Source organism: Spinacia oleracea, chromosome 6, assembly GCF_020520425.1.
Source record: "Spinacia oleracea cultivar Varoflay chromosome 6, BTI_SOV_V1, whole genome shotgun sequence".
NCBI classification, from domain to species: Eukaryota; Viridiplantae; Streptophyta; class Magnoliopsida; order Caryophyllales; family Amaranthaceae; genus Spinacia; species Spinacia oleracea.
Genome location: NC_079492.1, coordinates 38,585,050 through 38,599,716, shown reverse-complemented (window position 1 = coordinate 38,599,716; position 14,667 = coordinate 38,585,050). Strand labels below are relative to the sequence as shown.

Genomic DNA, 14,667 nt, shown 5'->3' with positions numbered 1-14,667 from the left:
TATTATTATTTATTATTATTATTATGATTATTATTATTATTATTTTATTGTTATTATTATTTTATTATTATTATTATTGGTATATGTTAAAAAAAATATTAATATTTAATATTTTATTAATATTATTGCTTTAATAAAAAATAATATTGTTCTCGGTGCAACTAAAATCTATTATCTAAGGCATAAAAAAACATTAACAAAACATTCAAATTCATCATGTCCAAATTAAAACATTAAGTCCAGATCAGAAACGATATGATCAGGTCATGTCCATATTAGAACTGATTTTTATAGATCAGAACCATTATATATCCAGACCAGAACTGATAGGATCAGATAATATCCAGATCATAATTGATCTGTACAGATCATGTCCAGATCATGTTCAAATCTGCAAAGATCTTGTCTACATCAGAACCGATCCTTACAGAACCAATATGTTCAGATCAAAGACGATTTGTACAGATCATGTCCAGATCAGAATCGATATGTCCAAATTATAAATGGTCTAGATATCGATTCTGTACAGATTATGTTCAGATCAGAATTGATCTGCAAAGTTCATGTCCATATCAGAATTGATTTGTACAAATTATGACCAGATTAGAACTGGTTTGTACAGATCATGACTAGATCAAAACTGATCTGTACAGATCATGTCCAGATCAGAACTGATATGTACAGATCATGTCCAGTCAGAACTGAACTGTACAGATCATGTCCAGATTAGAATTGATCTATAAAGATCAGAACTGGTCTATACAAATAATGTCCAGATCAAAACCGATCTGTACAGATCATATCCAGATCAGAACGTATATGTCTAGATCATAACCGATCTATCTAGATCATGTGTAGGTCTATCTAATATAAGGAATAGTTAAATCATTAGCAAAGTCAAATAAATAATAACAATATTATAAATTTGTGTAACATTTATTTTACACGTAAGTCGTTTAATATTAATAAATGAAGATTTTTGTTTAAACTTAATTATGAAGAATCAGATCAGATCAGAATAAATAAGTTCAGATCAGATCAGATCAGAATAAATAAGTTCAGATCAGATCAGATTAGATCAGGAGAAATAAGGTAAACTAAACAGGGCCTAAGCCGAATACTCCCAAATACTTCTTATAGCTTTCAAAACTTCAAAACAATCACAACTATGCAAGCAGTTTAATCTTAGCTGAAACTTAATTAATATTAAATCAAGTTATTAGTTAACTGACCATCGGATTCTCAAATGTGAATCTGCGTCTGGTTTCGAATTTCCAGTCTCGGCGTATTACAATAACCTTATTGGCTAATGACAATGTTTTACTAGAAAAACACGGGTTGAACAAAGATGTACTACCTCTATTCCAGGAATTTCTTTACGCCTTGGAATATGTGTTGAAGGTATAAAAACTTTGACCGTAAATTATATATCATAACGTTATCATTATATATCATAACGTTATCATGTAAGATCTTGTTAGATTGGTCTCAGTATATATTTTCAGAATATCAACTTTTTATAATTTTTCACATACGAAATTAGATATGTTAGTAATTAAATATTACATTGGAGTCCGTGCAAATAATAAGTGTAAAAATTTTAAGGAACGGAGGTAATACTACGTAGTACGTACTTGCATCATTGCATGCAGTACAATTAATTGTTGTTATTAATTAATTTTCCCAAATAATGTGATGATGATCTAACATTCTAACCTATTTAGCTTTGCAATTGCTTCAAGAGTCGCTATATAATGATATAAGAACATATGGACATTAATCTTGTTTGGAAAGGCACATACATGCATCACATTAACAGCCAAATTAACTTTTGCTCATGAAAATGACTATATCCTAACATAAAGTTTCTTACTACTATTATACTTATTCGTACTGTTTTAGTGTTGTTGATTGTTCTTCTTTTTACTTTTTTAGTAGATTAAAATATTTTTATGCACTTTTTTGTAGTTGTAAAGAAGCCGCATAATTAGTACTTAATACGTAGTTTAGATATATACTTCGTACTACGTATGATGAGTACTCCCTCCGTATTTATTTAAGAGATACACTTGGCCGGACACGGGTATTAAGAAAAAAAATTGAATGAAATAAAGTAATAAAACAAGTGAGGTTGAGTAGATATTTTAATAAGAAAAACAAGTGGGGACCATGTCATTTTAGGAAGTGGGGGTAGACATATTATTTAATTAGATGGCGGGGTTGATAAGTTACTAAAAATAGCAAGTGTATCTTTTAAATAAATACGGCCGGAAAAAACAAGTGTATCCCTTAAATAAATACAGATGGAGTATCATTTATGGGGTATCCCAAACAGTAATATAATTCAGAGCCTACTATACTCATTTTAGTTCGGATTCGAGTCAGGTCGTTCTAATTGGTGTAACTCTCTTAACAAATATTGTTGTGTTTTCAAGACGACTCAGACCCCAGACTTTGGTTAAGCTAGAAGAACTCAAGTCCAAACTAGTCTAAACACTTGTTGGTGTATGTGATGAATATCGATGTGTGATATATATCAATATCTCATAGGGTGATGATAATGATCGCAAATTGCAACACCATTTAGTCATCGCAATCCCACGTGTCGGATTCTAAATGGTATATACAGGCGACACGTAGGTCATGCGTCATCAAACTGTTTTTACTATTAATGCAATATTTTTACTATGAAAATATATAAATAAGGTAGTCGACACAAAGGAAAAAAACAAATATTTATTATATTTATAATAAATTATTAAGATTTTCGTACCTTTTTTGTAACATGTATACTCCTTATGTTCTCGATTATTAGTCCCTTTTGGAATCTTGTCACTATTTACATTTGAAGGGAATCTTCTAATTTCTTTCCAATACTTATTTCAAAATATATTCATGTGAGATCTTATTTTGTTCGTCTCAATGTGTAGTAAAAATCAAATTTTTATATTTCTTTAACGTACTTATTTGGAGATATTTACATTTACATATGGAGTTGAAACGGATGGAAGCCAAAAGGGGACTAATATATATTTAAGAGCGGAGGGAGTAATATGTTATATAAGTTAAATATTTTAGTTTTCAATTACGTTCATGACACATAAGCATATCATGTCGTCATTTTGACACAAATTAAAGCTCCCAAATTTGCCACCTTTATCATTTCTATCTCATATACCCCTCCAAAGTAGAGGAACTTGGATAATGATGGATTGCGTCCATTTTAGCAAAAGTGACTCTTATCGCTACTTTTAGTTTTTTTTAATGGTAATTCTATAAGAAAATGCGTTATTAGCGTCTGATTTTACCGACCGCCTAAAAATTAGACAGCAAAACTAAATTTATAGACTGCTAAGAAAGTAGTCGGTATAAAATAAAATTACAGACCGCTATAAAGCAGTAGGTATTTTAACGTCTATTTTTTAAACAATAACGACTAACTACAAGAATAAGAAAAAATTCAAAGAATAAGTTTGGGTACTCACCGTGATTTTCGAAAGGTTGGTCCTTGAAGATTTGTCATTTTCATCTCTCGCCATTTGTCCGTGGAGATTCCAAAAGGTTGGTTGATTTTTTTTAATTTTTGTTTTATCTATTTGTACGTGATTGATCGATGATTTCTTTTATGAATTTTGTTGGGTTTTTTAATTGTTAGAGTTTGAATTTGAGAGAAATTGTTGTATACTGGGTTGAATTCGGTTTTTGTGACTTAGGATTGTGGTGAATGGGACCGAGAAGTATGAGGAGCTAGAAAGCAAATCGACGAACAACTCGCCAACGATGGAGCTATCACTGGATAAATCGGCGAGAAAATCGATGGTCGTTGGTGATCGATTTTTTAGTTTAGGTGATTGTAAGTATCTTTTCTTTCAATTTATTAATTTTAGATGTTTAGATCTAGTTAGAATTCTACATTCTTTAGATGTTCCGGTGCAATTATTTTGGTTATTTAAATTTAATATTTATTTTTGGTGATTGAAATTTTGTATTTGATTATGCATATATAATTCAAAATTTAGCCATAAATAAATTGGAACCAGGGCACTGGGATTACCAGTTGCGGGTTTTGTGTTTTAAAAAAAAAATTACATTAAAGTTACTGATGAAGGAAATAATGCCCTTGGTCCAAGTATGCATTCAATGTTAAGTCTAATAAATGCGGTTCAGTATTAATTAACAAGTTAATAATTCAGTGAGATCAAGTAAGCTGAATGCCTAGCTAGAGGCCGCTTCAGTTCAAGTGGAATTAATGATATTAATCCACAGCTTACTCTTGACTGAACCCGTAGGGTCACACAAATAGTACGTAAACGGATCAAGTATTTAATGGCATTAAATACTCTATCTATGGATATTCGGAATCGACGGATCTTGGTTTCAGTGGGAGCTGAGATCGTCACAAGCAAGTGAATACTCCGGAAACGATGATATTGCCGGAAACGGAAATATGGATCGTATCGGAAATATAAATATTATCCAAGTCGTAGATGTTGGCGGAAACGGAAACATGGTACGTATCGGAAAATATTATCGGAAATGGAAATATTGCCGGAATCGGAAATATTGCCGGAAACGGAAATATTGTCAGAATCGGAAATATTATCGGAATCGGAAAATAATTCCGGAAACGGAAATATTAAATATTTGTTCAAAACGGAAATTAATTCCGGAATCGGAAATATTAAATATTGTTCGTATCGGAAATGAATTCCGGATTCTGGAATTTAATCGGAAGCGTATCGTACGAATTAGCATCGGACGAGGCCCGCTAGACGAAGGCCCAGCACGAAGCCAGGCCATCGCCCAGCGAGCCAACACGCACCATCGCACACCAAGCCTCGACCAGGCCCAGCGCAAGGCCAGGCCCAGCCAAGGCCTGGGGCGCGCGCGCTAGAGCACATCCGCAGTGGGCCGAGCGTTGTGCGCCTAGCGTGGGCCGCAAGGCTTGCGCGGGTGTACGGTGCTCGTGCAATGCTTGTGCGGGAATCCTAAAGCAATCGGGATTCGAAATATGATTAAATCCTAAAACTATTAGATAATGATTATTTAATAGAGTCCTAACAGGATTCTAATTAAACTAATTAATATCCTAATAGGATTATAATTCATTTTCCATACCTCTATAAATAAGTGCCTAGGGTCATAATTTATAGATACGATTGAAGTATTGAAAGGGTAAGTTTTTGAAAGAAAAATCATCCATACACTTGCAAACACAATAGCCGAAATTCCTAGTAACCTTAAGGGCGATTCTAGTTGGTCTAACTTGAGGCGGATCCGGACGTACTGTGGACTATCTACGGAGGGACGACATTTGGAGTCCTAAAGACTTGTTCTTGTTCGGTTCGGGCGCAGCTAGGGAGGGCACGCTAGAAAGTGTATGCTCCTAAATTATGCTAAATGATTATGTGTAAATAATATGTTTCCTGGCATTAAGGTTTTCCGCATGATTTTTGTTTTGTCATATGTATCATAACCTAACAGTGGTATCACGAGCCTCTTATTATTTTCATAATCTAAATTGCATAAACATGGTTAAATATTACAAATTTGCAAGAATAAAAAGGGGTGATTAATTTTCGTAATTGTTAATTAATTGCAAATTGCGTTTATTTAATTATACGTACGCAGTTTTTCGGCAGTTTCTTCGTTACTCATCCAAATCGAGTGATTTTTGTGTCAATTCCGTATGTAAAAGGCATTCTAAAAAATTTTACAAAACTAGTATTTTTCGGCCGAACCCAGAATTCTCAAATTCGAAGCCTAACTATGACTTTTCGGAGGTTTTAGTTTTTCGAACGCAAAATTTTGTAAATTTAAGATGTTAAATTAAATATTTGCGATTCTTGTTGTTAAATCTTGAATTTTTGATTGACCTACTGTATATGTTTAACAAGTTTGAATGCCTAGCCTTGTTAATTATGCAATCTAATTTGTAATTATGATTAATTTGTTGAAAATTGGAATAATTTAGAATTAATTTGATTTTCATAATTAGTTAATAATTTAATTAGATACCTATGATTAAAAACCAACATAAAAATTGTAAATTTGTGTTAAATTTTAAATTTTTTATGACCTAGACTTGAATCCATGTTAATCGGAAATCAATTAATTAATAAATTTTCGATTTTTCGCCCTAAAATTATGAAATTAATATGATTTATTAATTTGTCATTAATTTTGAAAATAAAATTTTAATTTTTATGCGATTCGCTCATATAACTTGCACACACAAAGCAATGGACGCTACGTGTTACCCTTAAGGGGTGTTGTATAGTGCGGGCATGCGACGACGAGCAAGGGAGCTCGTCGCCCATGCGGTACGAATGCAATGAGCAAGGCTATGGTGCACGAGCACAAGGCAGCAGCCCTGCCTTGTGTCGTGTGCTGTGTGCGATGGGCGAGTGGGCAAGGGCGAGAGCAAGGCAGCGAGCAGTCGCGTGCAATGCGCACTGTCTCGCGCGCAGCGAGCGCTAGCTCGCGTGCGACGAGCGCTACGACTGCATCGAAGCCTCGCGCGCAGCGAGCGCTGGCTCGCGCCCAGCGATGGTGAGCAGCGAGCGTGCTTCGACGATGCCTTGCGATGGTGAGCAGCAGCAGATGCGACGCAACACATTGGCTGCGCGCACATGGCCAGCGATGGCTGCGTGCGTGTGGCCTATGGCTGTGCGTTTCGTGGTGATGTTGCGTGCCTTGAGTTACGATTAGATCGTTTTAAAATTTTAATTTGAAATTTTCAGTTTACGTAATTTTAATTAATTTTAAAATTAATAATTTAAATTATTTTCTTGGATTTTAATTTTGAATATTATAATTATAATAAATTTCATTTATTCTAATTATTTTACTAAAATTAAAATCATGAATTAATTTAAATACGACTGAAAATAAATTAAATATATGGATTCAATTATAAATTTATATGAGCTTTAAATTATAATTAAATTTGTATGTTTCCGGTTAGACTAGAAATACATTTTTATGTTTAAAATTAGTAAAGCATATGAATTTATTGGTTTAAGTGGGAGCCCTTTTAGTCATAAACTCTTGATTAGGTCTACAAATCCTTAAGGTTAAAACAACTTGATTAGAATTAATAAGGACTGAATAATTTGTAGATTATTGGTGCCCTTGATTAATTGCTGCAAATATTTATGTGATGCATAACGTGTTTTACTAACCAACTATGTGGGCCATTAATGAATGGGTGAATGGTATATATTGTATATGTACTGTTTTGCAGGTTATGAAGTGACTAGTATGGCCCAAATAGGATAGAAAATATGGTTTGCGTACCATTAATTTGAATGTAATTGGTCTGAAGTACCAAAAATTGTTTTTCAATTCAAATATGGTCTGCGTACCATAAAATAGTTGCAATTAGTTTAATTATAGCTTATCCTATTTGAAGAAAATGGTGCCTCCCACGGAGATTTTCGAGACGGACTTTGAAGTTGAAGCTTCAAGATGAAGTCGGGCCATACTAGGTCACATTTATCTTATGCATGCTTTAAGTTATTTATTGCTTTAAATATGTCTTAATTATGCATGAGATTGTGGCTTGATTATGTTGCATGATTAAGGATTTTAGTTCACTTAAAATCTAACCAACATAGTAAGAGCCTTAAGTTCCAAACTTAAAAATTGAGTTAAAAGGTGCCATGCCAAAATATACACTTGCTTGGATATCCTTTACATCAATCTAGTAATAGTTTTCGCTCAGCGAGGTGTTAAAGGGGCAAGGTACACAAATAATTGTGAGTACATGTTAGTTTTGGTGAAACTCAACGATATAAGTAAGGAGTCCTTTTATGTTGTGGCAAAATCGATAGGTTTACCTAATAAGTTCTTAGACGTGCCTATCAACCAAGAATAGTTTCTAGACTATTAGCAAAAGATTTTTGCTTACCTAAGATGTTTTAGGATTGAGTCGACAAACTGTGCTTAATTCTTCAATGGATTTTAGGATCTTGGAATCATTTTATTCACACCTGCCGGAACACATAACTTGAATAAAATGCTTAATGAACATTGAATTATGCATGTATGCTAGAATTTAAGTTTATTAAGAGAAACTGTGAATGGTTATTTATTTGTTTATTCTTTTCAATTGTAGTTTTAACTATGGCAAACAACAATCAAAACATCATCATGGGTTCTGAGCTTATGGTCAAGCTGAACCTATCGAATTTTCTTGAATGGGAAGCTAAGCTAGTTGAAATAATCAGACTCAATGGACTTGAGTATGTACTATTACATCCCATGCCAAGCTACTATGCCAGAGACATGACCCCTGAAAGATTTTCCGCCTGGGATGCGGATCTCAAAAAGGTTATGAGTCTCATGCTGAACAATATCCCTGATGAATGGGCTAGAAGGTTTGTAGCTTATGAACCTTTTACGCTCATCAAGAATCTGAGGGATATCTGTCGTGGAAGCACGGAGGACAGGGACCTGAACGTCCATGAGTTGATTGAATCAATGTCTGGTCTAAAGGTTAGTTCTCCCAACAGGTGTTATAGGATGGAAGTCCAAGAAACACATGTTCAGCTCCTTCGCACTAAACAGAGGGTAGGCGTCCCACTGAGGTTCCATGTGGATCTTATGCGTTCATACTTTGATCGCCTAAGTCTACTAGGAACACCAATAAGCGAAAGGATGACAGTCTCTATCTTGCTCAATTCACTACACAGTGGGTTTGGTCGCTTCAAGCAACTATACCTAAGTGAACCAAGAGAAGAAACAGTTGCAGAATTTGTTCACCTTGTCAGAAAGGCTGAGATAATACTGGACTGTGAAGCCAAAGATTTACTCAAGGCTAGAGGGAGACCGTTCAAGAAAAGTGGAAAGTCCAGGGGCAATGCTAAATCAAAGCAGGACAAGTCCACATCAAGCTGTCTTTATTGTAATGGAATAGGCCATTACAAAAGAGAATGTTCAAAGCTAAAGGAAGATCAGAAGAACGGAACAGTCGTTCCATCTTCAGGTATTTTCGTTATAGACTGTATACTTGCTAATTCAACTTCTTGGGTATTAGATATAGGTTGTGGCTCACACTTATGTTCCAATCCACAGGGACTAAGAAGAAGTAGAAAGTTAAGCAAGGGTGAAGTCGACCTACGAGTGGGAAATGGAGCAAGGATTGCTGCATTAGCTGTAGGAACTTATTATTTGTCGTTGCCCTCTGGGCTAGTTTTGGAACTGGAAGAGTGTTTCCATGTTCCAAGTCTTACTAAAAACATCATTTCAGTTTCTTGCTTAGATGCTAAGGGATTTTCCTTTTTAATAAAAGACAATAGTTGTTCGTTTTATTTTAAAGAGATGTTTTATGGATCTGCTAGATTAGTCAATGGACTTTATTTATTAGATCACGACAAACAAGTTTATAACATAAATACCAAAAAGGCCAAAAAGGATGATTCAGATCTCACCTATCTGTGGCATTGTCGATTAGGCCATATAAACTTGAAACGCTTAGAAAGACTTCAAAAGGAAGGAATTCTAGAACCATTTGACTTAGAGGATTATGGTAAATGCGAATCATGTTTACTTGGCAAAATGACAAAGCAACCTTTCTCTAAATTTGGAGAAAGAGCAACTGAACTATTGGGTTTAATCCATACAGATGTATGTGGACCAATGAGTACAAATGCTAGAGGTGGTTTCAGCTACTTTATCACTTTCACTGATGACTTCAGTAGATATGGTTATGTCTACCTAATGAAGCATAAGTCTGAATCCTTTGACAAATTCAAGGAATTTTAGAGTGAAGTAGAGAATCAATTAGGCAAGAAGATTAAGGCACTGCAGTCTGATAGAGGCGGTGAATATCTGAGCTATAAATTTGATGACCATCTGAAAGAATGTGGAATTCTGTCAGAATTGACTCCTCCTGGAACACCACAATGGAATGGTGTGTCGGAACGGAGGAACAGAACCTTGCTAGACATGGTCAGGTCAATGATGGGTCAGGCCGAACTTCCAATAGAATTTTGGGGACATGCACTAAATACAGCTGCACTCACTATAAATAGAGCTCCGTCTAAAGCTGTCGAAAAGACTCCATATGAGTTATGGTTTGGAAAGCCTCCAAATGTGTTTGTTCTTAAGATTTGGGGATGTGAAGTATACGTCAAACGGTAATTTCAGACAAACTTCATCCGAAATCTGACAAATGTATCCTTGTGGGCTATCCAAAGGAAACAAAGGGGTACTACTTCTACAATACATCTGAGAACAAGGTGTTTGTTTCTCGAGATGGTGTCTTTTTGGAGAAAGATCACATTTCCAAAATGACAAGTGGGAGAAAAGTAGACCTCGAAGATATTCGAGTCGAACAACAAACTCTAGAGAATGCTCAAGATGACATTCAGGATGAAACTTAGAGATCTTTAGAAGAGTCTGGTGAGAATCATGGTCAATCTAGAAATGTTACCCCGCGTAGATCGCAAAGATATAGATCTCAACCGGAAAGGTACTTAGGTATTTTGACGAAGGGGAGCTATGACGTTCTATTACTTGAAAGTGATGAACCTGCGACTTACAAACAAGCTATGACGAGCCCTAGCTCCAAGCAATAGCAAGAAGCCATGCAATCTGAATTAGACTCCATGTCTGAAAACCAAGTATGGGATTTGGTCGATTTGCCAGATGGCTACCAAGCCATTGGAAGCAAATGGGTTTTCAAACTGAAAAAGGACAAGGATGGGAAACTTGAAGTTTTCAAAGCTAGATTGGTTGCAAAGGGTTACAGGCAAGTCCACGGTGTGGATTACGATGAAACCTTTTCACCAGTTGCAATGCTAAAGTCTATTCGGATAATGTTAGCAATCGCTGCATATTACGATTACGAAATATGGCAGATGGATGTCAAAACCGCTTTCTTAAACGGCGTTTTAACATAAACTGTGTTCATGACACAGCCTGAAGGTTTTGAGGATCCAAAGAATGCTAAAAAGGTATGCAAGCTAAAGAAATCAATCTACGGATTGAAGCAGGCATCAAGGAGCTGGAATATACGTTTTGATGAAGCAGTCAGTGACTTTGGTTTCATCAAGAACGCAGACGAATCTTGTGTATACAAGAAGCTCAGTGGGAGCAAAATTGCTTTTCTAGTATTATATGTCGACGACATATTACTTATCGGAAATGACATTCCTATGTTGAACTCTGTCAAGATTTGGCTTTAGGAAATATTTTTCGATGAAGGATCTAGGAGAAGCACAGTACATATTGGGCATCAAGATTTACTGAGATAGATCTAAAAAGATGATTGGACTTAGTCAAAGCACTTATATCAATAAGGTGCTTGATAGGTTCAAGATGGAAGACTCCAAGCGAGGCTACCTACCCATGTCTCATGGAATGACTCTAAGCAAGACTCAGTGCCCAAAAACACTTGATGAGCATAGACGAATGAATGGGATTCCATATGCATCATTGTTTGGTTCAATAATGTATGCTATGATATGTACACGCCCGGATGTTGCGTACGCACTCAGTGCTACGAGCAGATACCAGTCAGACCCAGGAGAGGCACATTGGACTGCTGCCAAGAATATTCTGAAGTACCTGAAAAGGCACAAAGATGACTTCCTGGTCTATGGTGGAGATGATGAATTAATTGTTAAAGGCTATACGGACGCAAGTTTCCAAACCGACAAAGATGATTTCAGATCACAGTCTGGGTTTGTCTTCTGCCTCAACGGAGGTGCAGTAAGCTGGAAAAGTGCTATGCAAAGCACCATTGCGGATTCTACAACTGAAGCGGAGTACATTGCTGCACATGAAGCAGCAAAGGAAGCTATATGGCTAAGGAAGTTCATAGGTGAACTAGGTGTAGTTCCCTCCATTAAAGGACCAATAGCCCTGTATTGTGATAATAACGGAGCTATTGCACAGGCAAAGGAGCCTAGAAACCACCAAAGAGTCAAGCATGTACTTCGTAGATTTCACCTTCTACGAGAGTTCGTTGAAAGAAAAGAAGTCGAGATAAGCAAGATTGGAACTGATGACAACATATCAGATCCATTGACTAAACCTCTGCCGCAGGCGAAGCACAACTCGCACACTGCATCCATGGGAATCAAGCATATTGGAGAATGGCTTTGATGTCCTTATTTAATGTTTTAAAGTTTTAGAGTTTAAATCTTTGTAAAACATTGTTGGTTAATCATTCACAATAAATGAATAGAATTCATTTTTCCATTTAATTTGTGGTTTATTAAATGATGAGTCCCTTCAATTTGACGATATATTCAAGATAAACTGTCAGGACCAGTCCTGTGACTAAGAAATGTCTATCAAGTGAACTTGAATGTCAAAAGTTGAAAATGGTCCCTGGTCGGAGTTTTCTATAAAATTGGACGCGTAGAAAACGTTAGACGACTAGAATGCAAGATGACTAGTAGTTCTGTTTCTTGAACTATGTGGACATGGCAATGTCATAATCATTTGCATAGATACTTACTTTGGGAAAACTAGTATCGGACAGACCTATGAAACTTTACTGTAAGAGATGAAAATCTGTCATAAGTAAATTTCATTAAAATTATTAGACACTAAATCCTCAATACCTGAGTGATTTGAGATTACTTGTTTAAGAACTGGTTGCTTTGACGTTGACCAACCGTCGCACCGTAAAAGGAGGCTATAAAGGCAACGCTCAGGTAATCACCTATCAAACGAAATCTAATCTCAAGATCGCAAGATTGGGATTGTCCTCCCATAAATCGGGATGAGATGCTTAAAAGTTGTACAAGGCCACTCGGAGAGCTAGAAACTGTGAAATGCATGGCCGTGCTCAGATGAATCATAGGCTATGATTATCTGTTTATTTGATCAGTTGAACTCTGAAACCGAGAAACACCTCTGGACATAATAAGGATGACAACTCTTACCTTATGTTCAAGAGCAAGCATCGAGCGACAAAGGAATTAGGAAATGCACACTTGTCCCTAAGGACAAGTGGCCGGGAGACTGAAGGAAATAATGCCCTTGGTCCAAGTATGCATTCAATGTTAAGTCTAATAAATGCGGTTCAGTATTAATTAACAAGTTAATAATTCAGGGAGATCAAGTGAGATCAAGTGAGCTGAATGCCTAGCTAGAGGCCGCTTCAGTTCAAGTGGAATTAATGATATTAATCCACAGCTTACTCTTGACTGAACCCGTAGGGTCACACAAATAGTACGTAAACGGATCAAGTATTTAATGGCATTAAATACTCTATCTATGGATATTCGGAATCGACGGATCTTGGTTTCAGTGGGAGCTGAGATCGTCACAAGCAAGTGAATACTCCGGAAACGATGATATTGCCGGAAACGGAAATATGGATCGTATCGGAAATATAAATATTATCCAAGTCGTAGATGTTGGCGGAAACGGAAACATGGTACGTATCGGAAAATATTATCGGAAATGGAAATATTGCCGGAATCGGAAATATTGCCGGAAACGGAAATATAGTCAGAATCGGAAATATTATCGGAATCGGAAAATAATTCCGGAAACGGAAATTATAAATATTTGTTCGAAACGGAAATTAATTCCGGAATCGGAAATATGAAATATTGTTCGTATCGGAAATGAATTCCGGATTCGGGAATTTAATCGGAAGCGTATCGTACGAATTAGCATCGGACGAGGCCCGCTAGACGAAGGCCCAGCACGAAGCTAGGCCATCGCCCAACGAGCCAACACGCACCATCGCACGCCAAGCCTCGACCAGGCCCAGCGCAAGGCCAGGCCCAGCCAAGGCCTGGGGCGCGCGCGCGAGAGCACAGCATCAGTGGGCCGAGTGCTGTGCGCCTAGCGTGGGCCGCAAGGCTTGCGCGGGTGTACGGTGCTCGTGCAATGCTTGTGCGGGAATCCTAAAGCAATCAGGATTCGCAATATGATTAAATCCTAAAACTATTAGATAATGATTATTTAATAGAGTCCTAGCAGGATTCTAATTAAACTAATTAATATCCTAATAGGATTATAATTCCTTTTCCATACCTCTATAAATAAGTGCCTAGGGTCATAATTTATAGATACGATTGAAGTATTCAAAGGGTAAGTTTTTGAAAGAAAAATCAGCCATACACTTGCAAACACAATAGCCGAAATTCCTAGTAACCTTAAGGGCGATTCTAGTTGGTCTAACTTGAGGCGGATCCGGACGTACTGTGGACTATATACGGAGGGACGACATTTGGAGTCCTAAAGACTTGTTCTTGTTCGGTTCGGGCGCAGCTAGGGAGGGCACGCTACAAAGTGTATGCTCCTAAATTATGCTAAATGATTATGTGTAAATAATATGTTTCCTGGCATTAAGGTTTTCCGCATGATTTATGTATTGTCATATGTATCATAACCTAACAACTGACCGCTTTTTTTTCATTACTGGCCGCTTTGATATTTAAGTAGGAACACTAACAAGATGGGGTGAATTGTTTAGAGGAACTTGGGTAAGTTTCTTGCAGAATTTAAACAACAAAGGAACAGTTATCAACAAACACGAAAGATATGAAATTGTGGAAACTTCTTGACACTAATCAAGAAGGAAAAACCTCAAACTCTTTTGCATATTGGAATACCTCCAGTACAATACACTCAATAACTCGATTTTCTCTCGAACACGAGTTAGTCGCAACAAACCCCTTCGATTATTGTGCT

At 36.5% G+C, this 14,667-nt stretch overlaps 1 protein-coding gene and 1 long non-coding RNA gene across 2 annotated transcripts; both read left to right on the top strand.

The window, feature by feature from the left end:
• Positions 1 to 3,314: 3,314 nt before the first annotated feature.
• On the top strand, positions 3,315 to 4,030 carry LOC130462807 (uncharacterized). Its single transcript, XR_008923608.1, has 2 exons — positions 3,315 to 3,561; positions 3,714 to 4,030. It is a non-coding gene; the product is annotated as an uncharacterized lncRNA (long non-coding RNA).
• Positions 4,031 to 7,756: 3,726 nt separating this feature from the next.
• On the top strand, positions 7,757 to 9,303 carry LOC130464186 (uncharacterized). The gene is made up of 2 exons (XM_056833640.1): positions 7,757 to 8,989; positions 9,079 to 9,303. The coding sequence occupies exons 1-2, from the start codon at positions 8,050 to 8,052 to the stop codon at positions 9,093 to 9,095; spliced, it is 957 nt and encodes a 318-aa protein (XP_056689618.1). The 5' UTR covers positions 7,757 to 8,049; the 3' UTR covers positions 9,096 to 9,303.
• Positions 9,304 to 14,667: the final 5,364 nt, after the last annotated feature.